At 42.7% G+C, this 22,911-nt stretch overlaps 5 protein-coding genes across 7 annotated transcripts; 2 read left to right on the top strand and 3 right to left on the bottom strand.

Annotated features, from left to right (window-relative positions):
- The first annotated feature begins 359 nt into the window (after nt 1-359).
- Nucleotides 360-974, top strand: LOC131890778 (protein yippee-like 2). Its single transcript, XM_059240189.1, has one exon. The coding sequence runs from the start codon at nt 360-362 to the stop codon at nt 972-974; it is 615 nt and encodes a 204-aa protein (XP_059096172.1).
- A 4,710-nt stretch (nt 975-5,684) lies between these two features.
- Nucleotides 5,685-7,761, bottom strand: LOC131890804 (carboxylesterase 1C-like). Its single transcript, XM_059240229.1, has 4 exons — nt 7,417-7,761; nt 6,835-7,346; nt 6,360-6,748; nt 5,685-6,287 (listed from the first exon to the last, which is right to left on the bottom strand). Exons 1-4 carry the CDS (start codon nt 7,708-7,710, stop codon nt 5,758-5,760), a joined length of 1,725 nt encoding a protein of 574 aa, XP_059096212.1. The 5' UTR covers nt 7,711-7,761; the 3' UTR covers nt 5,685-5,757.
- Nucleotides 7,762-12,410: 4,649 nt separating this feature from the next.
- LOC131890430 (uncharacterized) lies at nt 12,411-13,230 on the top strand. Its single transcript, XM_059239769.1, has 2 exons — nt 12,411-12,621; nt 12,682-13,230. Exons 1-2 carry the CDS (start codon nt 12,609-12,611, stop codon nt 12,957-12,959), a joined length of 291 nt encoding a protein of 96 aa, XP_059095752.1. The 5' UTR covers nt 12,411-12,608; the 3' UTR covers nt 12,960-13,230.
- On the bottom strand, nt 13,222-16,097 carry LOC131890420 (serine/arginine-rich splicing factor 5-like). Of its 3 annotated transcripts, none has more exons than XM_059239760.1 (6): nt 15,942-16,097; nt 15,631-15,836; nt 15,028-15,098; nt 14,791-14,968; nt 14,221-14,294; nt 13,222-14,131 (listed from the first exon to the last, which is right to left on the bottom strand). In XM_059239760.1, the coding sequence occupies exons 2-6, from the start codon at nt 15,766-15,768 to the stop codon at nt 13,414-13,416; spliced, it is 1,179 nt and encodes a 392-aa protein (XP_059095743.1). In that variant the 5' UTR covers nt 15,769-15,836; nt 15,942-16,097; the 3' UTR covers nt 13,222-13,413. The 3 variants fall into 3 exon arrangements, with proteins under 3 accessions (XP_059095743.1, XP_059095742.1, XP_059095741.1); XM_059239759.1 differs by having other exon boundaries at nt 15,917-16,090; XM_059239758.1 differs by lacking the exon at nt 15,942-16,097 and adding an exon at nt 15,195-15,388 and having other exon boundaries at nt 15,631-15,772.
- Nucleotides 16,098-19,583: 3,486 nt separating this feature from the next.
- LOC131890426 (putative glutathione-specific gamma-glutamylcyclotransferase 2) lies at nt 19,584-22,673 on the bottom strand. The gene is made up of 4 exons (XM_059239765.1): nt 22,288-22,673; nt 21,551-21,586; nt 20,256-20,471; nt 19,584-20,159 (listed from the first exon to the last, which is right to left on the bottom strand). The coding sequence occupies exons 1-4, from the start codon at nt 22,438-22,440 to the stop codon at nt 19,863-19,865; spliced, it is 702 nt and encodes a 233-aa protein (XP_059095748.1). The 5' UTR covers nt 22,441-22,673; the 3' UTR covers nt 19,584-19,862.
- Nucleotides 22,674-22,911: the final 238 nt, after the last annotated feature.

The following is a 22,911-nucleotide window of genomic DNA, read 5'->3' on the forward strand; positions in this document are numbered from 1 at the left end:
AAGGGCACGCAAGATTCTTGAACCATGAGTAAAGTGTGTGATGATTTTCCATAGGAGCGTTTCATCTTCCACACTTCTGACTTGAAAAAGACGCTGAACGATCGTCGTGATCATCGGGTTGAATCCATCCCCCGGCGGCGATTCACAAGTGAAACCAAATTCATCCTGTACCAAAACACTCTTTTCGTTTCAACATTGTATGTGATACATCCCAAAGGTCTTTCATAACCTCAACCAGTGTATCTTGCCCCTCAAAAGCAAGAGCACTCTGAAAAAAAAGCAAGAAAAAAGGCCAGACTGGTTCGTGTGATCTCTGGATGAAGAGAACCAATTCTCTTCGTTCGTGGTGAGGTTGGCTCATGCCGTGCAACTTCATATCGAGTTGCTTTTTTTTAGAGTCCGCCTGGAGTCGAGATCCTGATTGCGCTCCCAACAACGCGTCCGACCCCTGGGGACCGAACCAACACAATCACCCTCAAGAGCAAGAGCTAGCCATTCTTGAGCCTCCCATCCCCGGTCAAGCCATGGCAGGAGGTGGTGTGAGTGTCTCCTCCAATGGTGGGAACAATGCGACCAGTAACGGTGGGGGTGTGACCATCCCCGAGAAATCCGCTCACAAGACTCTTAAGACATTCCGAGCGTACTTGCCCTCCTGTCATCGGACGTATTCGTGTGTACATTGCCGGGCCCATTTGGCCAACCACGACGAGCTCATCTCAAAATCCTTCCAGGGCAGCCAAGGGCGGGCCTATCTATTCAACTCTGTTGTGAATATCGGATGCGGCCCGGCCGAGGAACGGATCCTGTTGACGGGTCTTCATGCTGTGGCCGATATTTACTGTGATTGTTGCAAGACCACGTTGGGATGGAAATACGAGCAGGCATTCGAGTCCAGTCAGAAATACAAGGAGGGAAAGTACATCATCGAACTTGCCCACATGATCAAAGAGAATGGTTGGGAGAATGAGAGTTGATGAGACAGATTGGACAATGGTATTGGATAACCTGACGAAGACTACGAAACAGAAGACGACAAACCAAGGCAGAATCTTGTATAGTCCCCTCAATTACACAACTACAATGCTCTCCATGTTGTTCAATAGTGATGAGACAGTCTGCTCATCCTCCCCATCCTCCCTCATCCTCGTCCTTGTCCCTCTATTCCTCTGATTGTGGGCCCTTTATGCTCTCCATAGTGAGAAGCTGGATCTCGAATTGTACTGCGTAGTGCAACTGTATAGGCCCCAATATATACTGTAGATTGTGAAAAATCATCAATGCGCAAGACTGACTCCATTCTCGATCTCTCCTCCAAGAGCAACCAAGCAGGCCAGAACATCGCTTACGGATGGGTTAAATCATCCTCCTTGTGGATTCTCCTCGCCACTGCATCATCATCTTCATCATCATCATCATTATTGAAATGTGCGCCTGCCCTTGGCAGAGGAGGAACGATAAACACCCAGAGCGTCACTTTTCGACGTCGTCCATGGTTGACACAATAAAAGCATTTTCTGTCCTGTACGAGTACCTACACTGAACACAAAGTGTGGTCTAGCCGTCCATTTCCCTCCAAGTCAGTCGTTTTCCGAGATGGAATCAGGGAAACGTACCAAGACCCATTTCTCTCTGGAACAACCTCGACCCTCAAGGCCGCCCGCCCTCCCAATATACCAAGGCTTGCTCGTTGTGGGTCTACTATGTGTGGGTGTCGAGGGCTGGGTATTTTGGCACGGTTCACCCGCTCCAGCGAGAGAAAACTATTTCAAGATGAGCTGAATCAAAATTGCCCCACATGGGCCTTAGGCACGTTGAACTTTTGGGCCAGCGTTCCAGTCGGAGATCATTACAATGGAGCTGCACTCACGGTGGGGATGGTGGAGACGTTGGGAGACGCTTCAGTCGTAGTTTGTTCCCAGATCATGAGACTGCCAAGAAATGGAACGAACAAGCCAGACGGGCTGGATGAAATGAATAGAGGGAAATGAAAAGAACTCTTTGGACCACTCATTCGATGTGTTGGCATTCCCCAATTCCAAGAGGACACGACTGACAAAGAGAGCCAAAGATCATCACGATGATGGCGAGGATCGAGGAACAGAAGATGAAGACAACCAGTCAAATGAGGTGTGCCCATCAGGTCCTTTTGACTACCTGTCTCATCATCCCTGGTACATCCATCTCTTGAGGTGCGCGCATTGTATATTTATTTTTGTATAACGGAAAGATATCATACTGTCAAGAAAAACCATTTCAATCATCCAGGGAAGAGACATTTATGAACACAAACAACTTCTCGTTCTCCTCTCTCTCTCTCCCTCATACGCAGAGACATTCTTGTTCTGTCTCTATCTCTCTCCCCGTTTCTAAACCCCCTTGAGGCCCAATAACTATATTCTGATCCTACATGTTCAATTCACAATCACTATTACACAATCCCACCGACAACGGTTCGCGCTTGTGTCGGTTGAAGATGATGAGAAGAAGGTGGTAATTCGGTGCCCACATGTTTTTACATTTGCTTGTCGCCAACTAGCTTTAGTTCCTGAATTGTCCTTGGATCACTTCTGCAGAACCAAACAGTAATGAATCTGAATTTGCTCCCCTCATCGTCCCCCTGACTACAAACGAATTTGTCCCCCAAATTAGTCTTTCTCTTGTTTTCCCCTTCTCTTTCATCTGTATATCTTCATCCAGATCTATCCAGCCGGAGGGCTCCAAAATGGTCCCCAAGGTTCTTTACAATTAACCAACACCTCGTGGCTGTGAATTTGAGGTAAATGTTTGTCAAAATGGTAAGTGCAGAAGATGAATGGAACATGGGGAACGAAAACACCCTGCAAAGAATGAAGGCAGAGGAATGTGGTGGACGGAGGTTCGGTCAGCAACAACTTTGGGTTGTTGTTGTTGTTGTTCATTTAATGTTGTTCATATGTTGATTGCGGGGGCCACGTAATGATTTCCTTTCCACAATAGCAGTTCGATTCAATAACCTCTTTTCCTTTCCATGTTTCGAGATTTGGTCGAGAGTGATCCAATTTGAAACGGAAAATAAGTAGACTCACTTCACGTTCCTATCTTGTTCCTTCAAAATTCCAAGTTCGTGTTCGTTTTGAGTCTCGCAATTCCGCAGTAATAATTCCCTCGTCCCACTTTGGACACGTTTTTGGAGAAAAGACACTTTGTGTAAATCTCGTGTATTTGAAAAGCCAACGAAATTCTGAACAAACAAAAAAGTTCGCCCCAAATTTTCCCACATTAATTTACGCCCATTTGGCGCCGCGATCTTTGGAGAGGAGACTCTTCATCCCAATCTCAATTGTAGAAAGCCGAATTACAAAGTGATCACCCAATCCTTGAAACCCACTTTCTTGCCCTTTCCTATCTTAAACTCGTTTTATCAATACCTACTACTCTACATACCCATATAAAAAACTATAGTACAGTATATTGTTGTAGCGTTTTCTAAATGTACGATGACACACAGAATTGCTTAATTAAAGAATGAAACAAACCTAGGAATGAGCCTCCTTGCACGTTATCGCTAATGATGTTGCAGCCTTGCTTCATTAACCTCCTTTCCTTCACCCTCTCTGAACCATTCCCCATAATCGGTTGGCCGCACTGGTCACGCAGTAATCCCTGGAAATGGATCAAATTGGACCAAGCATTGGAGGAGAACATTCAGGCAGGCAATACCGGTAGTACGGATTCATTTGAGCCATTGATCAATCAGAACTGCTTTTCCCTCCCAAAAATCTAAGCTCCAACACGTACTTCAGTACCCGGAACACCTGGTTGAGTTCCAAATTTGAGAGAGCGGATTGGTTCTGTTTCAAGCATTATGTTTGGACCATGTCTATCAATGTCAATCTGTGACCGTTTAGTGCGGAGAGAAAGCACCAAGCAACTAAAAGCTAAACTTGATGGATTGTTTGTTATCAAATCTGCAGTTGGAGAAAGCCAGGCAACCAAGTTGAAAGTTCTACCTCGATTTGGACCAACGTGAGTGGGGGATTTTGAACCGCAATTTTGCAATTCCAATGACTTCATTCCCAGTTGAGTGTGTGCTCGAAACGAAAGCAAATGGAAGCTTTGGAGCTTTAAAGGAGAACGTACTTAGCTTGGTGATGGGCTGTCAGCAAGATGTGAAACTTGATAAAATTGGTACGAAGTTGAATTTTTTTGTTGGCCTCGTTGTGAAACGTCACAATTTATTCTTGGTTTAGTCGAGAGAAGACGGAAAATGTGTTGAGTAATCTAATTGCCAAGAAAGGGAACGACGTTAAAAGCTCTAAATAATCCTTTGTCAAGCCGGTTTGAATTGGAATAGGGCGGTTCCCTGGTTCGTCACCCTTCAAATGGAGCAATATCAAAATTTAGAAGAGGCTCTTTATTCCCGGTGCTTTTAATTTGAGTGATGACTGGAAAATTGGTCGAGAGTATCTATCGTGTTAATAAAAAATGAGGATGACAGCCATCAAATGAGGTTACTTCGAGGGGTCCTTACAGTTATCAGGAAAGCACTCCTCTCAATTGAACGCAAGGAACAAAGGAACAGTCTGAGTCAGTCCATACCAATGTTCCTCTTAATAATCAGGATCGAGGTGGTCATAGATTATTTATAAGTACGAGAAGCCGTCATTACATCGCAAATGACTAATACTCTTGAAATGGGAAGTGTGCTAAGGTCTTTTCAAGCCAAACAAAGTTAACAAATGCCACGATTTCAACCTTCGTTGGCATTGATGAATCGAGAGCAAGAACATGGCCTAACTTCAAGTACAGTGGTTTGCATCGAATTCAGTTGGGGAACACAGGCGTTTGTTTTGTGGGATAAACTTGCTTTGTCCAGAAAATGAAGGATCATGACAGGATCTTGTTCAGCCTTTCTCAACTTGATTGGGTGTTTCTCTCGTAGTCTTCTAGCTTGAGAAGGATCCTAAAACTAGGGCGGACCTCGGACCGAGGCAACGATTGTTGATGTAGGGAGTTTTTTTATGACTTGTAGAAACACCCTTCAATAGCTTTCATTTGAAGCACTGTTCAGTACACATTAAAAACGAAAATTTTCGTTGGCCTCCAATCTTGAAATGAGGACGGCACTTATAAAGAAAGACTTAAATATGTTCCTCATCAAAGGTCTCTTGTATGATTTGTATAGTTTGAAATCATTTGACAAGTGCTAGCAAAAACACCCATGTAAAGGTTATTCTGAAATATTCTTCCTTCTATTTCCGATGGACGACGACTTTAGCATTTTTTGTCATCCCTTCTTTTCTTCATTTGGTGTGGATGACCGTGTTTCACGAACTACGATGAAAGCTTCTTCAAGTGGTCTGTGGGGGGGTGATGAAAGTGGGACGCAAAAAATCTCCCCTCGTGCTTTCCAATTGGCCAAGGACAAGTGAGCTCTTTAATTTTGCCCCCAGAGCAAACGCGGGAAGCAAAGCAAGAGAAAACGAAGGGGGTCTTTTCCCCTCAATTGCTAAAGAATTGTTTGGCGAAATCGTTTTTGCTCCATATGAGATGTGTATGTAGGTGAGTTAGCGTGTACGTGTACGTGAGTAAAAGCAAGGGTTCTTCTCATCCAGGTCATTCACCTCATCTTGCAAAGTAATTCTGGGCAGAAGACACGCGTTTTCTCCCCAAGATCCGTTAGAAAATGACAGAACTAGGTCAACTCAGGTTGAGTAATGTACCGGCACAATGCTAGATAGTACGTTAAGTATATTTCGAAATCATTCGAATCAGATCCTAGGACTCATCAGATTGAACACGGAGAGAATATGTGGAAGGGTAGTTGTCTTGAACGGAACTGTGCAAGTTCATCTCCAAGAACGGGTTGCCAATGGGGTCAAGCGGATCCAAAGAGGGAACACTGAAGCTCTCAGTGCCAAGGTATCCGAAATCTCCATGTTGTACGAATTCAGCAAACATTTTCACCATCTTCTTGGCCACTTCCGTATCATTGGAGTTCAGCTTGATCAAGGGAAGGTCAAAGAGATAAATGAGCTCATCAGCATGACTGACGGCATCGGGCATTTCCACATCGTTTCCGGTTGGATCATCGGCAAATAAGTAGTACAGGGTGTTGGGTCCATTGTAGGAGAACGAGTAAAAGTAGGTGGGGCTCAATTTGGCATTGTTCAGTGCAAATGTGTACGTTGACTCTTTGATGAAGTAGGTGCTAAAGAGACTGATCAAACCCGGAATCATGCGGTCCAAATTGCCCAGCTCAGTTGGACGGAAATAACTGGACACCACTTCGGACACCACGTTGTAGTCTAAAAATAACAAAGGAAGGAATCTAACTAGAAAACAAAAGCAACACATCAATCAGTGAAACTCATACGTACCTATGACCACATTGAGAGCTTGCAACACAGCCGGGACAAGCCCTTGGGTGAGAAAAACTGAATTGTGTGTGAGTCCCAAGGGCTTGAGAAAATCTCGGACAAACATTCCCAGGAACATTTTGCCTTCGTCACGCAGCGTTCCAAAGATAGCTGGAACCGAGTTGTGGATCTTTCCCTGCTTTAAAAGTGTCAATGGATGGCTAGTTAAGACAGCCTGGTCACTATCGGCGGGCTGAACACAAGGTGTGGAAGCCCCAAAACCCAAACTACCCCGAGCCAAGGAATAGTTTCGGAACTGTTCGTGGGCGTTCACCAACTCCTGAGTTGTGCGCTCAAATTTCAGACAAGAAACCATAGCCTCCCTGGGCGTTAAAGGGCACTTCGTGAATCTGGAACGGCCACACCAATGTAAAAGTTTTTCATGCTCTTTAGAATAATTAAGGATGAATGTTGGAAGGTTACTACTAATACTCACTCTGCATATTTCAAAGCACTGGCCTCAGGAAAATTGTCCACTGCCCAACCTGAAATAGCTGATCCAGAGTCGCCAATGGCTTGATGGAACAAACCTTCAGCTTGTGGACTGAGCATGAGTAGCGTCACTGAAGCACTTCCCGCGGACTCCCCAAAGATGGTAACTTGATTGGGATCGCCTCCGAAGGCGGCAATGTTTTGTTGAACCCACTTTAAGGCTAGAATCTGATCTTGGAGACCCATGTTGCCGTAGATCCCGTCCTCCGGTAAACACATAAATCCAAGAGGGCCAAGTCGATAATGAGCCTCAACCAAAATAATGTCCTCTTCCAGAAGCATTTTGGGGCCTTGGCCAGTGTAAGTTCCAAAGTAAAAAGCCCCTCCATGAATGTAAAACAGCACAGGTAGTGGTCCGGCCGTGGTGCGATCTTTCTTACTTGGAACAAAGACCGAGAGATTCAGGCAATCCTCGCTTCCAAGGACTCCTTTTTTCGTGCTCGAGGATTGGGCGCACTGGAACATTAAAAGTGACTCGTTAACAAGACATTGCGTAATGGTTTGAACAAAGACGACCAATGCTTACTATCTTGCTCGGGTGAAATGTGTAATGTGTCAAAGTGGCATCGTAGTTTTCATCGCCTTGATTCAACGGATCCGCAGGCTGGGGTGGGGCGAATCGCCGTTCACCTTCGGGCGATTTCCCATAAGGGATCCCATAGTAGGCATCGATGGATCGCTTTGTGAAATCAGACTTCAGATAGGAGCCCTTAAGACGTCCCACTCCAGGAATTGTAATCTTTGGATGTCGGAAAATGCTTCCAGATGTACTGGATAAAATAAGAGGGAGCAAAACAGCAATTGTTGTGTTGATTCTCATTGTGACAGTTTGATTGCTCTTGTTCTTGGATATCGTTTGTTAACTGAGGAAGTTAATTATGATGTGACATATTTATACATTAAAAGAGGATGTCTTATCAAGGTCCTAGAAAAGCAAATAAAACTATTAACGTTTGGTATCGCTAGGCCTCGAGGCTGAGAACGTTTTGAATGGACTTGGAGGATTCTAATCGGTTCAGCCTTTATTGACTTAATAATAGTAGAGATTAGAATCAAATCATTGTTGTTGTTGCTCGTGGAAGTACGCAATGATTTCACGTTTTCAGTTTTTGGAAACATGTGCAAGCTAGTTCTAATAGAAGTAGTAGTAGTGGCAATAGTAGTATAACAAAAATACAAGCTTTCTCTCAAAACTCTTCACTCACATGCTTTTTTGTCTCCACACGCCAAGGCTTTTTGTTGAGAGGGTTTTGGCCTTCGCATTGAGCTTCGAGTTTTTGCTCAAAACTAGCAACAAAAAACCATCTCAAGGCCAAGGTTTGCTCAAGTTTTCAGGGACAGTCGACTAAATATGAACTATCAAGGTCAAATGAATCCACTGACCTAACTTTAAGTACCAACCACAAAGGTTGATTTACTGGCAAAATTTCGAACGAAATGCTCTTGAAATCGCTTGACAAACTTTCCCAAAGCCTGAGGTGTATTTTCGGCAAAGCTTGCCGTTTCTGGGTAAGGTCTCTTTGTTCGAGGCCAGGACGGGAACAAATTTCAAGTTGGTCTCATGATAATAATGATCCTTGTGAGCCTTGAGAAGGAAGGAAAAGAAGGACACGAAAGGAGAAGGCTCCTTCAAGGTCAAGTTTTTGTGATGACTTATCTCTCTCTCCTTAGAGGAGTGGCTCCAGCCTCTGACCTTCATTTTGCGTTCGAGTAAGAGGGACAAAATTTGCTGCCAAATTTGCCAGAAGAAACGTTTGGAACTGTTCCGAGAACCACCCACCATCCCATCATTGAATGCTATCCAGAGAAAAGAAGGAAATAAATGTATTTCTCTTGCTCATAAATTTCTGTCAGGCGATATCTTTGATCTACCACCGAAGGGAAATAAAATACAGCCTTCTTTGATTCCATCTTTTCCACTTAAGAATCTGGCAAAAGACGAGCTTTCGTCTACAAAAATGAAAAATGCCGACAACCAGCTTTGAAGAAATTGGACCAACGCACAATGTAGAAGCAACATATTATGCACATCCTTTAACATTAGCGGATTGTTTCACCCAACAATAAAGAGAAAGTTCAGAGGTTTCTTTTTTTTGTTCTATCCACGTGCTGACTCTTACCTAGTCAAGAGATCCATCCATTTTTTTTTCTATAACAATATCTTTTTAAGGTTGTCAGAAGAACTGACTGAAAGACCACGCAGTCTTTTGACAGTTACTTTCCCATGAACAGACTAACAAAACAACACCCAAGTTCAATTCACAACGTTTAGAATCAATACAAAGGTCTCTTCTTTAAGATAAATAACTCAAGGTTAACTGTTCGCCCTTATAAGGTTCAGCACAGGCTTTTCCTTGGAAACTTGTTACAAAAAAAGAAGAAGCAAAAGGAAACATGGAACGGACTTGTGCGCACTTTTTGCTCCCCTTCTTCTTCTCTTAACCTTGATGGGACTTTCACCTACGGCAGTCGACGGGACCCTGAGAGAGATTCAGAGGGCAGTTTCGGCAGGGCAATGAATTTGTTCCCAGAGTTCGTTCCCCTTAAACCTTGGTTTTGGAACAAGGAATTCGGAACCCAACCCTGCCCTTCAAATCCAAGGTTAGGTACGCAAAAAGCTCGCAAAAACAAGGAATCTTCGTTTTATGGCCCATGGAACTGGGGTGCTTTCTACCTGGTAGCTATTTTTTGCAAAAGTCAGTGCGAGGATTGCCATATCATAAACGTCACAAACAATAGTAGAGGGAAAATGGGGATATCAAAACACTTTTCAAAAAACTAAAATGGTTAAACCGATAAAACCTTCGCCTAGTGGTATCACAGCAGAGATGACTAGAATTGGTTCAGTGCACATGAAAAATAGGGAGAGGTGAGTTACAAAATGTTAAGATATAATAGTACACATAAAACTGATGTTTCACTAATAAAATACAAACCACAAACAAGATCTTCTTGGCTCAACACACCACCTAATATACAAAAATAATTCACGTGTTAATGCGAAAAATCAATATCAAGAATGTTTTGTATTCTCAACAATGCAATCCTCATCGAGTAAGTCACTACACAAAGCATTTCAATACTCTCGATTGGACTGGTATGATTTTTTCAATAGCACTTGATGAAAACACACTTAACAAGTTTGAACAAAAAGTTCTAATATTCCTCCTCTAAATGCTCATATTTTATAAAATCGTGATGATGTAACAACTGAACCATTTTATTGCTCAGTAAAAGGAAATTTTATTTATATGAAACATCCAACAATGGTGCTTGCAGAAATTACTAAACACAAAGAAAAGAAGTACATTTGTGCAAGATGCTATAATGTTATCCTAGTGGAGAAGCAATTACAGGCCACAATCGCGGCCATAGTCGCTGACCAAAACGGAGATCGCCGACGGGAGCGAGCCGATCAGGCAGCAAAAAAAAACCGTCGCGACTGCTGCCCGTGAAACGGCAAACTCCGCGGCGATGATCCAGATATTGGCTGCCTTCGCCGAAATTGCTGAAAAAGATGCCAGCAATGCTGAATTGGTGGCGACATGGTTGCAATCGTCATCACTGATCATTAGTGTGCTTCAATGAAAGTTGGATAAAAACTGCTTTAATATCATATCATTTAAGCATCCAGTGTGATCCTAAACAAGAAAAGTTGTTGGTTTGAGAAATACCAATACTATTACAAGTTTCTTGAAAATGTTACTCGTAATATGAATAGGAAATTGTACGGTCTACTTTTAGCGAAAATTCAGCTTCGTAAGTTAAGGTATAACAAGTGTACTATAACAATTGCTAATATACGAATTTGAACCTGTGGATGGTTGAAATTAAATATTGTAAAACAACCATTTCTAGGTCGAAGTGTTTTGATCACCCCATTTTCCCCTTACTAACAATGAACAATTATTGTGATGTCGTCAGTCAATGGCAATCAGAAAAGCAGCATAAACATACGGAGAAAACATTTGTCTAAGCTTCATAATCGAGAGCGAAAGATAATGACTGGTCTGCCGCCAGTGCAGTAGTAACGAGTAGTTACAAGTAACGAAATTACAGTAATTCGTTCCTTTTTCGAAAAAGGAAGTGTAATCCCATGCTGCAATTGGAACGACAAAAAAAAATACTCGTTCCTCGTTCAATTTTCACTCTCCAGAGTAAGGTTTAATTTTCCGTTTCTCTCTTGACCACTAATGAATCTTGAAGGCAATTGTGACAGAAATTTTCATTTTTTTATATTTTAATATATCCTCAAGAAGGAAGCTCAGGGCGGAAAATAGTACTTGGTTTTTAAAGAATGAGTGCAATTGGAGTTTCAAATCTTGTTGTTATATTTGCATTGCTTTATTCTTTTTATCTTCTCATTCAAGTTCCGTTGAACTAAAAGACCTAACTCAGAGGGAGAACTCACTTGACTTGAGTATGTTGCACCGAAATTCTCAACTCTCACCATATTCATCTTTGACTTTATTCTCAATCAGTTTTAGATGTGAAGTATCTAAATAATATGTACTCCAGAAAAAAGCAATACATGCACATCTGATACTAATACTCGATAAGTATTTTGAAAGTCGTTAAATATCTAAAAATAAACCCTCAGTATCAGTTTTCTTACGTTTCAAAAAAACCATAATTGAATTTAGAACGTACCCTAATATGTGATATCTTAACTTTGTCCGGATTCAAAATACCACCCAGATTTTATTTATTTTGACTTTTTAAATATGCGTTTTGCTTCTCAAGTTTCAAATTTAAAAAAAAGCCACTGTGGATATTATCCCAATAATAATAATATCCCAATTGATACTGTTGAAGTATTTCAAATTTGGAAAAGAAGTTATTTTCCTCTTATGCATTTCCATTAGCATAGCCAAACGAGCATGGCCGAGATTGGATGTAACGCAGTACAAATTTACATGCATACGGTATGAGCAACACAATGATGAATTTCACTGGTCAATATTGGAGCCAAAATAGCAAAGCTATTAGTAAGAAGGTTGAATTTAAGCTGGATTCAAGACTCTCTGGATCAGATCTCAACCTGGTTTTGGATTCAAAGGTTGAGACCTAAGCCCCTTTCCCATCACTATTGCTTGGCAAATAAACATTATCATTACTCATTAGCATAGCATGTTGGCAGGAAAGCATACAATTTTAAGACTGTTTGAAGCAAAAATATAAGCATTGATTTAGCAAAGTATGGTCGTGATGAGGCAAAACTCTTGACATATTGGTCATTTAAAATTTTAGTGAAAGTTTGTGGAACGAATTACTCTTTTTGACCAAAGTAATCGTAACTGCAATCCGTTCACAAACACTTGGCTTAGGATCACATCAAGCACCCTGGCTGGGGCTCAACAATGCAATAAATTTAAAGGAAAAAACACGGAAGTTCGTTGCATCCTCGGATGAGTAATTAATAGCTCTACTGTTATTGTAAACTGAACTTGGGAGTGTAAGTTCAATCCCAAACTGCAGTCAGTCCAAATAGATGAGGTGAATGGGAATGGCAGGAATCGCCCGCATGAAGCTGAGATGGCGACGAGAACGCCTGCCAATTCCCTCAGAGGAGGGCTGGAAAGGGAGGCTGTTCCAAGGATCAATAGAGAAAGGAACGGGAGGAGAAGAGACGACAGCTTACTTTCAAGAAGAATTTGGAGCATTTTCAGAATCTCATCTCACTTGTGATACAGCTTACTCAAAAGTTATTAGCAAAATATGTATTCCAAACGTAAGTTATTTTGGTGAGCAATCGTGGTACCCATAGAACAACTCCTTGGTCCCATTTCAGCTCCAATTGAAGACGATACGGTCAGCTCATTGAGGCAACGCCTTCATGTCATGAAGGAGATCTTTGGCGATTCGGACGAGGAGCTTTTGGACGAGACCTCCAAACGACGACGACAGACTCAAAGGCGTAAACGCAACTGCATCGACACCATCATTGACGGCAGCTTCATGGGCATGGTTTTGGCCATTTGCTTGGTTATGGTATTGAGTGCGGCCTTTTTTGCTTACAAGAACTTGTACCACGCCGTCATGAAGAAGATGTACCCGGAGCAACGTTAAGGGAATCAACTGTCAATGCTTTGGGTCTCTTATTATGTGCCAATTAGTGAATGAACGCATGTCAGGAAGAGCAAAATGGCTCAGTGGAAATGGACAATTGTTTTGTGGGAAACATTGGAGATAAGGATGGAATCCTCGATTTCGACTCTTGCATCCGCTGAGACCACTTTTTTTGATAAACCCCTTTTCACTTATCCATACTCTCACATCCGCCCTCAATTTCAGTATTCGAATTGCAATGCATACAAATATAAAACTCAAACCCTTTGGATATCGTAGTTTATTAACAAACTTTTTTTTTTTCACAGTATTTAGTAAGATGTTTTGAACTGGTAATTTTGAGGCGAGTGGGAACATTTTCAGGTTATTTTCTTTTACTGTTTAAGTCCGACGACACACGTGAGCCTTTCAGCAGCCCAATTTATACAATTTGACTGGTTTGTTTCGCGGCTACTCATTCTTGACTTTGATCTCCATTTTTAGTGGGAAGGTCCTCATCCTGAGCGTCAGTCTTGGCTCCTATGTCTTGGCCGTCTTCGGCAATCCTTGCTTTTTTGGCGTCAACGTCTTCCATTCGGGCATCAGGCGAGGCAGAACGTTTGCGATCATCCCCTGGAGATTGATCGCGAGGACTTCTGGACCGAGATCGCCGTTCGGCACTTCGAGACCTGGAGTGGGAACGCCTCTTTTGATCGTCATTAGCCGGTGATCGGGAAGGCGAGCGAGAGACGGATTTCTTTTCTCTGTCTTCCTTGTCCATCGAGCGAGATCGGGATCGAGATCGGGATCGGGATCCAGACAGTCTTCGTTTGGACTTTTCCACAGAGCGGGAGCGAGATCGATCCCGAGATTTGGACCGGGATCTGGAACGGGATCGGGCCTCCGACTTCTTATCGTTCTTATCCTGAGCATCAGCCGATCGGGAACGGTCCCGAGACGCTGATTTCTTGTCTCGAGCGTCTTGATCCCTGGAACCCGAGCGGGACCGAGAATGGGATCGGGATTTGGATCTTGGAGTTCGGGAACGAGAACGGGATCGGGATCGGGAGCGCGATCGAGAGCGCGAGTCCCCTTTTTCTTTGACGATGTGGAGTTTTCGTCCATGGAGATCATAGCCTTCGAACTTATCCATGGCTCTTTCCATGTCTCGACGACTCGAGAACTCAACGACTCTGATGATAATAAAAAAAAAAAAGCAGGAGACAATATGTTGAGCATCTAAATTGAAGCTGGAGAGAGGCTGATAATATTTCTCCCTTACCCTTCATTTCGACGATCATTGTGGGCATTGGCATAACAAACCTCTCCAGCTCGTCGCATGAGATCTTTGAGATCCTAGAAAACAATGTAAAGGAAGAATCGGCTGTTAGTTGGGCGAATTTCAAATTGTGGAACGGGGCACAACGAAGCTTGCTCTTTTGAATCTTGAGCAAAATTGAAGAGAGAAGAAAGAAAAAATGCGGGGAAGGCAAATAATAGGTGAAAAAATGTTTCAATGGAATGAATGATGTCATAATGGCAACCAACCAAGAAAATGTTAATGAAACAGGATCTGTTTGAAATGTGGTCCTTTTATACCTTGATGGAAGAAGAGGCGACGGGTTCAACATGAGCCCTCGGGTTTTCGTCTTAGATGGATTTCTCCTTACAATCAGAGGTGAAAGAACATCAGATAATACGAACTTCGGCATCAGAGTGCTCTCCCGAGGCCTCAAATGTGAAAAGATGTGTAACGTTTGGGTTTAAAAGTTTCGCATTGACTCGCGCGATCACAAATAGACTTCCTAGCCGAGAAAACAACTGTACGTCCATCCAGACCTGGCCAACTCACCTGCCAAGACACCCGAGAAGACAAATTCTCGACGATGATCCGGTAGTTGGTCCGGGTGGGTGGGCCATACTTCTCCACCCAATTAGCCCGTCCACGGCCATCGCGCCCACCATCACGGCCTCCGCCCCCGCCATCACGACGATCTCGTCGGGGACCTCGGGCATGCTCAACCGTGACCCTAAAGACGAACTTAGATAGAGGTCCTTGTCGGGGATATTTTGAGCAACCTGCACTTACTTCTCGCCCAAGAGTTTCTGTCCGTTCAACTCGAAAACGGCATCATCAGCATCGCGGTAGTCGTCGAATTCCTGTAATTCACAACAGAAAGCCCGGATTTGAATGAACCCTGAACCCGATTGGCGTCAAAACGAGCCCGTCTTCACCAGGATGGATTGATCACTCACAAGGAAGCCGAAGCCCGTTTTCAGGAGGACATCAAATCTACGGCGATATTTGTGGAAAAACGCTTTCACGTCCTCCATTTTGGCCCGACGGGGCAATCCGCCAATGTAGACGCGAAATGAGCGATTCTGCACGGGGCGACTTCGCATTTTGGCTTATCACAGGATTTTATCACAGTACGAGTCTTTTACTGGGCCTGAAACAATCCAGGAAAAGCAAGTTCTCTCAAGTCCCACAATGGTCAAGGCGCCCCACGAAAAGCACGCCAGAAAAGCAAGAAGTGATCCCAGCCAACCCTGGTGAAGACTGAGCTCGGGCTAAGGCTGCCTTCAAAACTGGTCAAACGAGTCGGCCCAGCCCAATCTGGCCCATGGGTGACCAGGGCCTGAGCGCCAGACAATGATGGCTCAAGACAGCAAGGAAAATCCGTCTCCTTACCACGAATCCGTATTTCCCGGGCTTGATGAAGATGTTGCGAACGCGCCCGAATTTGTCAAAGAAGCGCTCAACATCGCGCTCACGGGCATCGTAGGCCAGATTGCCCAGAAACACGCGTGTCCCTTCCCGAGAAGGCATGCTCACCACCTCAGAATCCACGGGCGTCACGGTCGCTCCTCAAGGGCGTCACGGGCGTCGCGGATGATCTGAAACGCACGCGGCACGCCTGAATCTCGCGCTACTTTCCGTCCTTTCAAAACGGGTAAAGCCCGGGTCTGCCACTCACCTCCAATTGAGGCCACAATACTCACTCTAGGTAGGAGTTGAAGGGGCCGGTTCAATGGGCCTCAAGGGGGCCTGGATTCGGTTGGGTCAAGAATGGAGGATTAACGATCCCAGTCAGGCGTGCCACCGATCAAACAACGTCCGTCCGTTTCTAGGGCTCTTCTCTTGTCTCTCAAACAACAATTCCGGCCTCTCAGTGCCACCAGATAAAGTGTCGGCCCAAAGCGTACAAAATTACGGAATACGCCCCATTGATGGGCTAAGTGTGAAATAGGCACAGGGTTAAGTGAGCCCTCTTGTGTTCCATCAATATGGGCCAGGCAGCCTTCTGTATACCGTCATGTTTAGCTTTTAGATCACTTTTTTTCCATCAGATATAAATAAACTTCAAAATTGCATTTCGTGGGTCTTCAAACTGAGAAGATAATTACTATACCTCGAAAAAGTAGCTGCCTTCTTAGCCGGCACATTTATCGGTTACAAAATGTAGGCACCAAATAGTATTTACTAGGCTATCCATTGAGTTCACAATAAGTTAACATATTTTGTTTGTTGCAATGTTCGACATCAGAACACGCGTTTAATTGATACAGATATCATGGTAAACAATTTACTCTCTTCTGGAGCCTACTGTTTTGGTGCTGAGAATGCTTCTGTTTACAAATAGGTTTAATAAAAAAGTTCTGCCTGAGGATTTAATCCATCATTGGATCATGCTGCGCAGAAGTAAATAAGTCACAAACAAGGAACAAAAGGTTGAGAAGGAAGTAGATAAGGACCCAAAAGACAAGAAAAGGGCAAAAAAGTCTTAAACTGTCAAAAATGGTGGGAAGAAAAAGGCCTGAAAAGAGTCAAAGAAGTGGAAAACTGGCTAAACTAGTGAAAAATGGAAAATTTGGAGCCAAACTTTTTTGACCTTTTCTCATTGACGTATGAATGACCTATTTTCAACATAAACAAGTTTCAATGGGCCCTAACCTTCTCATCTTTTTAACAAAACTGTAAAAGTGTAAAGCGGCAATGAAGTATTGTAATAGCGCAAAGTTGATGGCATAGCGTACGACTTTTGGAGACTTTGTGGCCTCTCTTCAGAGAGTTGCATTCGCAGACAGGCTTGCCAGATCCGTGATGACTGACCAGACCCAAAGGCGAAGATTTGGGGCCTAAATGAGGATGATAGGGATGGAACATATTTTTCCATAAAATCAGATTTATGGATTTGGATCAGATATGTATAGAAATGGAGAAGCTAGAGCTATGCAGAGCTATCTAATTGCCTGGCTATTTTGCTAATTGCTAACTGCCTTCAGTCTGGTTAGGTACCCGTTTGAGTATCATTGGCTTGCACTGTTCATGAGGGGCATAGTCAAGTTTTGATGCAACGATGTATGTTGTCTCTTTTTTGCCGAATGATCGAGTTTCAGTACAAATTGAAAGCAATTACAGTCAGTTTGAATTATTAAACAAAGTAATGTACTTACACTACACTTTAACTTGTCATACTCCTAGCTATGTCTTGAAAATCGCAATAGAATTACAACTTTCACAAACCTGCCCCTCTAGAATTGTACTTGGCCTTTGAAGGGAGTGATAATTTCAAGCATTAATGAACAAGTTTTACCATTTTGCAAGTGCCAAAAGGAGTTCAGAAATGAATTGTACGTCACAATTTGCTAGGGACCCGGGATTCATCTATAAATGTAGCTAATATGAGCCTCTTTAGGGAACATTACTCACCAGTTGACTTTCCGCAACCTCTCATGTTAGCTGAGCCGTGGGAGGCAAAAAAAGGAGAATATTACACTTTCTCACTTTTAGTGAACAAATTAGTGAAAAGAAAATGAATGTCAACTCTGCAGATTAACTCTACAACATAAGCTCAAGCATTTATAACATTCAACAGAGTAATCTTGTCTTTTTCTTGAAATAGTAGAACAATAGAAGAGAGCCACATAATTTGATGAATCAATGCTTTTCATTAACAAGGCAAAAAACGAAACCCAAAAAGTATGAATTTTCAAAAAAGTTAAAATCCCCGTAACTGAAATTTCTTGGATTTATGGATCTTGTTTAATCAAGTGCAATTTGAACTTTAACTATCAAAATGAATTTAAAAAAACTGGATAGGTGTTAAGAACACCTCCAAGGATCGAATTTAATTTTCATCTCTTGTAATAGCTCAATGGAGAGCATTTGTAACCAAAAAGTTGACATCTTTAAAGTATAACTTTTAGTTCGATGGTCGAATTTTGCAAACACTTTTGCAATCATCTGTCACAGCTTAGTTTTTTTATAGTTAAGTCGCATTCTGAAGAGGTCTAACGAAAAATTAAACATCTTTCATGGCGAATCCTTTCATTTTCTCCCACTTGGAGTAATAGACTCGGTGTGCACGGACTCGAGTTGAGATTCCCCGTGGCACTAAAATGGACGTGTAATCGATAAATTCATTGACCATGATTGGCCACTTTTATGAAATAAGACCTTTAATAGCTCTAAACGGCAGCCCTGCCCTTTTCACACGCTTGGTGGGCATTCAGCGACAAACTGAATGAACTACCAGAACAACGCACAATCTCCATTCTCCTTCGAGCAAACAAAGCGTGGTGGAGATACAATTGGGTAGCGGAAAAGAGATGACGAAGAACTGAATTAACTTAATATCGAAGAGGTGAATTGTTTCAAGATTTTTAGCATCTGTTAAAAAAATGCCCGTTACAGTTTTTGAATATTCTGTTCGTTGCTTGACGACATTTATCTGACATCAGAGTTGCGTCATCTTTATTTCAAATGTTTCTCGGCTTCATGCCTCGGCCACGCTGACTTTTCGCGCCATATTCCTTGTGACCACGTGTTTTTAAGATAACGCTTGAATCAATAGCCTCTTCGATGCATCCGGGCAAAGCAAATCTTGAATTTTGAATGCCAAGAATTGGCATAGAATGGTGCAATTAAAGCTTTCCTCATTCAAAATTTCCATTTTATCGTTAAGGCACATTCTAAATTCGGAAATCAACTCCATTGAAGTAAAGCTACGATATAGGTTTTATGCTTGTGGACTTCACAAAATTACTGGGAAAGTAATACCCTGCAGTCTCAATGTTTTTTTAATGGCTTAATTACCAATTGCAAATGATCTTGCTTGAGAATGCAAGGTTGGTCTAGAATTTTGTTCTAGAACCTATGCTAGTCCAGCGTTAAACCAGCATATGGAAAATTACGGGTTAATCAGCCTACTAGTGGGCAGCAAATTTTACATTTGAAGAACCCGTCATGTTTGTAAGTTTTACAATTATTCTCCTTAACCTTAAACCGGAATAAAAACTAGGTAACTGTTATCAGTAGGCTGCTACAAAATTTGCTCTTTCCCAGGGAGTATTCCATGTCTTTCCACGTCGAGCAGAAATTGCAGAAGGTTGACGGTTCGGATGTGTGATGTGCGAAAGAGCTGAACCAAGGCATTGTGAAGAAACCGGTTAGTGAAACTCACTCCGATTTCTGCTTGAAATACGATTGATTTATTTCATAGTCTAGTTATCAGTAATAAAAGTAGCGCCATCCAGCTCTGGTTTTAAACTTCGGTGTTTCAACAATGGTGATATCATGGAAGACATCAACGGAAAGGTGTGTCAGATGAATCAAGAACGCACTCTTTTAATGCATTGCTCTATCGTTTTCTAACTTTTTTTTATTATTCTTGGCAAAAAGGCCCGTCATGGCAAGACCAACAAGCATCTGAATGGTGTGTTTACGTGTTTAGTTAGGCGCAAACCTTGATAACTTAAGACTGAATGAATCTCATCGGACTTATCCTAGCCCGGATGAAAGGTGGAAATTGGAGGAACATGATGAAGACGTTTTCTTGGTTGATTTGCAGACTTGATAGCTTAGGACATTCGTTTGAGGAGGAAGAGTCATGATCAATACGTGGCGAAGAGTCGATAATCCTATAACTTGAGGCAACGCAGTTTGTTCCGGCAGACACATTTACTGAAAGCAAAGGAATCCCCACTCGCCCCACTCGTGGTGGCATTCGATTCGGACTCCGCTTCCAAAATATTGGCTTTCTTCTCGCCCATCAAGGCCTGAAGGCACAATTTCCGCTCTGTGATTTTAAGTCGAATGTGACTTTCAATCTGGAATAAATGGGCATCTTGGGTCTCTGGAATCTCCTTCCGAATCCATTCGGCCAATCGGAGCACATACTCCACGTTATGACCAGCTCTTCCCGAGCAATTCACAACCTGAAACGTTTGCAAATCAGACGATTATACGAGTACCTAATCATTGTCTTGTCCTTAAAAAGGGATGATTTTGACCATGGGCATCGCGAAACTGACCTGTTCAGCGATATCGTGATCCTGAGCTGGGCCCATCCAGTGCTCATTACTCTCGGTGGCGATGTATAGAAGCACGGGGAACGACTCCCTATCACAATCCCGGGGATGGAACATTGTGACTAACGAGATGTAGCCGCCCAGTTTACATTCACGTTGCTCCAAATACTGAAGAGCCTTTTCGCCCTTTAATTGGAAGGCCATTCCATGGGTGATGGCCTGAAAAGTAGTATTATAATATTAGTATCAATGTTTCGCAATCAGTCAAGGACTATTCCAAAACTGGACTAAATCATATCGACCGATTATTTTGCCCATTACAGTATGGACGAGCAAAACACGATGAACTTTATTGATTTTCTGTAGAAAACACACTATTTTGGCCCAAACCTTTATAGGTTGCCATTAAAACTAGAAAAAAAAACTTGACTGATGCACTAAAAAGGCAGAAACATGAGTTTTTTTTTTTTTTATGAGAATTAGTTTATCCCTAATCCCAGTCTGCAGTTTATTGTTTTGTGGGACACAATAAACAGTCTGACTAACGCCATCTTTCAAAAAATGTGATCTCTCTTCAGGTCTCTTCACAAAGATGGCCTCTGGATAACCCCCAAGGGAGAAATTTTGTTTGGGCTTCTGCCTCTATTAGACCCCGTTTTGAGTTTGTCATTGCTACTAAGGGTGGGCTTATTGAAAAAGAAAGGTAGGCTCTTTTAACCCTTTCTGATTTTTTTTAAAACAACTTCTATGACTCACCGTCACAACATCAAAGTAACTGTAGATCAGAAACACGAAAACGGACATTGTGAACACACAGGACGTGTGTTTTAAAAGTAGTTTAAGATAAATAAGATGCCACAGTATTTAATCGTTCCATCACAGGCCTCTAGGGGAGAGAGATCTAGCAAAGAACCTTTATAGACTTTAAAGACCAGGGTGAGTATTGATAGCAATTGCTTTTGCATATCTGAATTCAAATGACCGATATTTTCCCAAGTGTTTACCCACTTTCTTCAAAATGTCCTTGGACTTCATCTCCTTTGTCCTTCATTCGTTTCGTATGATTGTTTTGAGGATGTTGCTTGTGCGACTTGAAAATTTCCTCCCAGAATGGACAATGTCGGTCGGCCCTCGAGAGGGAGAGATCTTAAAAAAGGTCGACCACATTTGTTTCTTTTGTAGCCGTCTTCACGCGATTTCGAACAAATGCTACGTGCGTATAAACTTTAACAGACGACTAACCATTAAATACACTTTAACGATATGCTGAAGCGACAAATTTGACGATTTTTACTCACATTTTGCTCCTGAACCAACGTAGCAACTCGTCCTGGCTGAAAATACAGAAGAAGGGAAAGATGTGGTCAATTCTCAACCAACAGTAAATGTGAGAGCAAATCCAGTTCTATCTAGCTTGGCCTCTGGGAACTCCAAATCGTCATGGTCTTCCCCTTTGTCCAGTCCAATTGTGACCATCCTAAGGCGACCAGAGCGTCAAGAACCTCGATATTTCAGGACTGCAACCAACCATGGACGACGTTAAATTGAGACCTCAATGAACCAACTAACCAGAGGGCTTGTCAGAGAAAAGTCACTCCAACCAAGCCACTTGATACTTTGCTTTGAACGCACAACTAACTAACCAACGAACCACTCAAACGCCATGTGAACTAAAAATAGCGCAGCAGAGTGTAGAGTGTACCAGAAACTCTGATCTCTTCTAGGAAAGCCCCTGGAGGGCTTCCACGCACGAAGGAAAGGTTTGACGTAGCTTCAGGCACGCATTGCATCAGCCACGTTGCATTGGTAATTTGGCATCACACGTCTCCAAGCTAAACGTTGACCATTTGTTGTTCTAGTAAATTGTAAATATAGACTCAAGGCAGTTAACGTCTAGTCCTAAAATGAATAACACATACACTTTAGACATATGGGGTCCTCATTCATGATTTCTGCTCAAGGCCATGCGAGTGTATTAGACTTTGAACTTCTCATGTTCTTTCAAAGTCTGAACCTGCATGAAGTGAATAAGTACCTTATCCTTGGTTCCTCTGTGCTCGGTGTTGCCTTGCCAAAACTTCCGAGCGAACCCCGTGATGTGTCCTTTGGCTTGATCTCCGTACTCGAATCCGGGATGCCAACACAACGATCCGTAGCCAAACACCCATAACGTGGATATATTAGACATGGCTTCGAACTTTGTTCCACTGATGTTCAACAGATGCTCAGGAGGGGTCACCAATCACAATTCTTATTTCAATAATGTGGAGGGTGTATCACACAGCCTCAAAATATCCAAATCCTGAACACTCTGTTGAACATTGGCAAAGTTGGAAGAAGACGACTAAAGACACTTCCTTTCCCTTCTGTCACGTTGGATGGACTGTGCGAAGCCTAGCGAATCCTGAACTCATGAGCTGAGCAAAGGAAAGGCACCTTTGGAGCAAGAATGCCACTAAAAGACAGTCGACGGTGGCATAGTAGCAATGGACAGACGAACCGTGCCCAGCGCAAGAAGCTAGTGCAATGGGGACAGATGTAGTAGATTCCAGGGCAGTGCGGAGCTTGAGCAGGGTTGGGAGGAGAGATGTGATCATTCGGAAGGTTCGTGTTGAATACGACGATATACTTCCTCCCGGGGGAAATGGGTCAAAGGCGG

This window comes from Tigriopus californicus, chromosome 11, assembly GCF_007210705.1.
Source record: "Tigriopus californicus strain San Diego chromosome 11, Tcal_SD_v2.1, whole genome shotgun sequence".
In the NCBI taxonomy this organism is placed as follows: domain Eukaryota; kingdom Metazoa; phylum Arthropoda; class Copepoda; order Harpacticoida; family Harpacticidae; genus Tigriopus; species Tigriopus californicus.

Bases quoted from the DNA above. Each gene is read 5' to 3' on its own strand.
- LOC131890420 (XM_059239758.1), bottom strand. From the start codon at position 15,341: ATGCGAAGTCGCCCCGTGCAGAATCGCTCATTTCGCGTCTACATTGGC. The intron at 15,099-15,194 runs GTGAGTGATCAA...TGTGAATTACAG, and splicing joins AAACGGGCTTCGGCTTCCTT to GAATTCGACGACTACCGCGA. The intron at 14,132-14,220 runs GTAAGGGAGAAA...TATTATCATCAG, and splicing joins AATGATCGTCGAAATGAAGG to AGTCGTTGAGTTCTCGAGTC.
- LOC131890426 (XM_059239765.1), bottom strand. From the start codon at position 22,440: ATGTCTAATATATCCACGTTATGGGTGTTTGGCTACGGATCGTTGTGT. The intron at 21,587-22,287 runs GTACTTATTCAC...CTGTATTTTCAG, and splicing joins ACAGAGGAACCAAGGATAAG to CCAGGACGAGTTGCTACGTT. The intron at 20,472-21,550 runs GTGAGTAAAAAT...ACTACTTTTCAG, and splicing joins CGTTGGTTCAGGAGCAAAAT to GCCATCACCCATGGAATGGC.
- LOC131890778 (XM_059240189.1), top strand. From the start codon at position 360: ATGCCGTGCAACTTCATATCGAGTTGCTTTTTTTTAGAGTCCGCCTGG.
- LOC131890804 (XM_059240229.1), bottom strand. From the start codon at position 7,710: ATGAGAATCAACACAACAATTGCTGTTTTGCTCCCTCTTATTTTATCC. The intron at 7,347-7,416 runs GTAAGCATTGGT...TTAATGTTCCAG, and splicing joins CATTTCACCCGAGCAAGATA to TGCGCCCAATCCTCGAGCAC. The intron at 6,288-6,359 runs GTACGTATGAGT...TGTTATTTTTAG, and splicing joins AGCTCTCAATGTGGTCATAG to ACTACAACGTGGTGTCCGAA.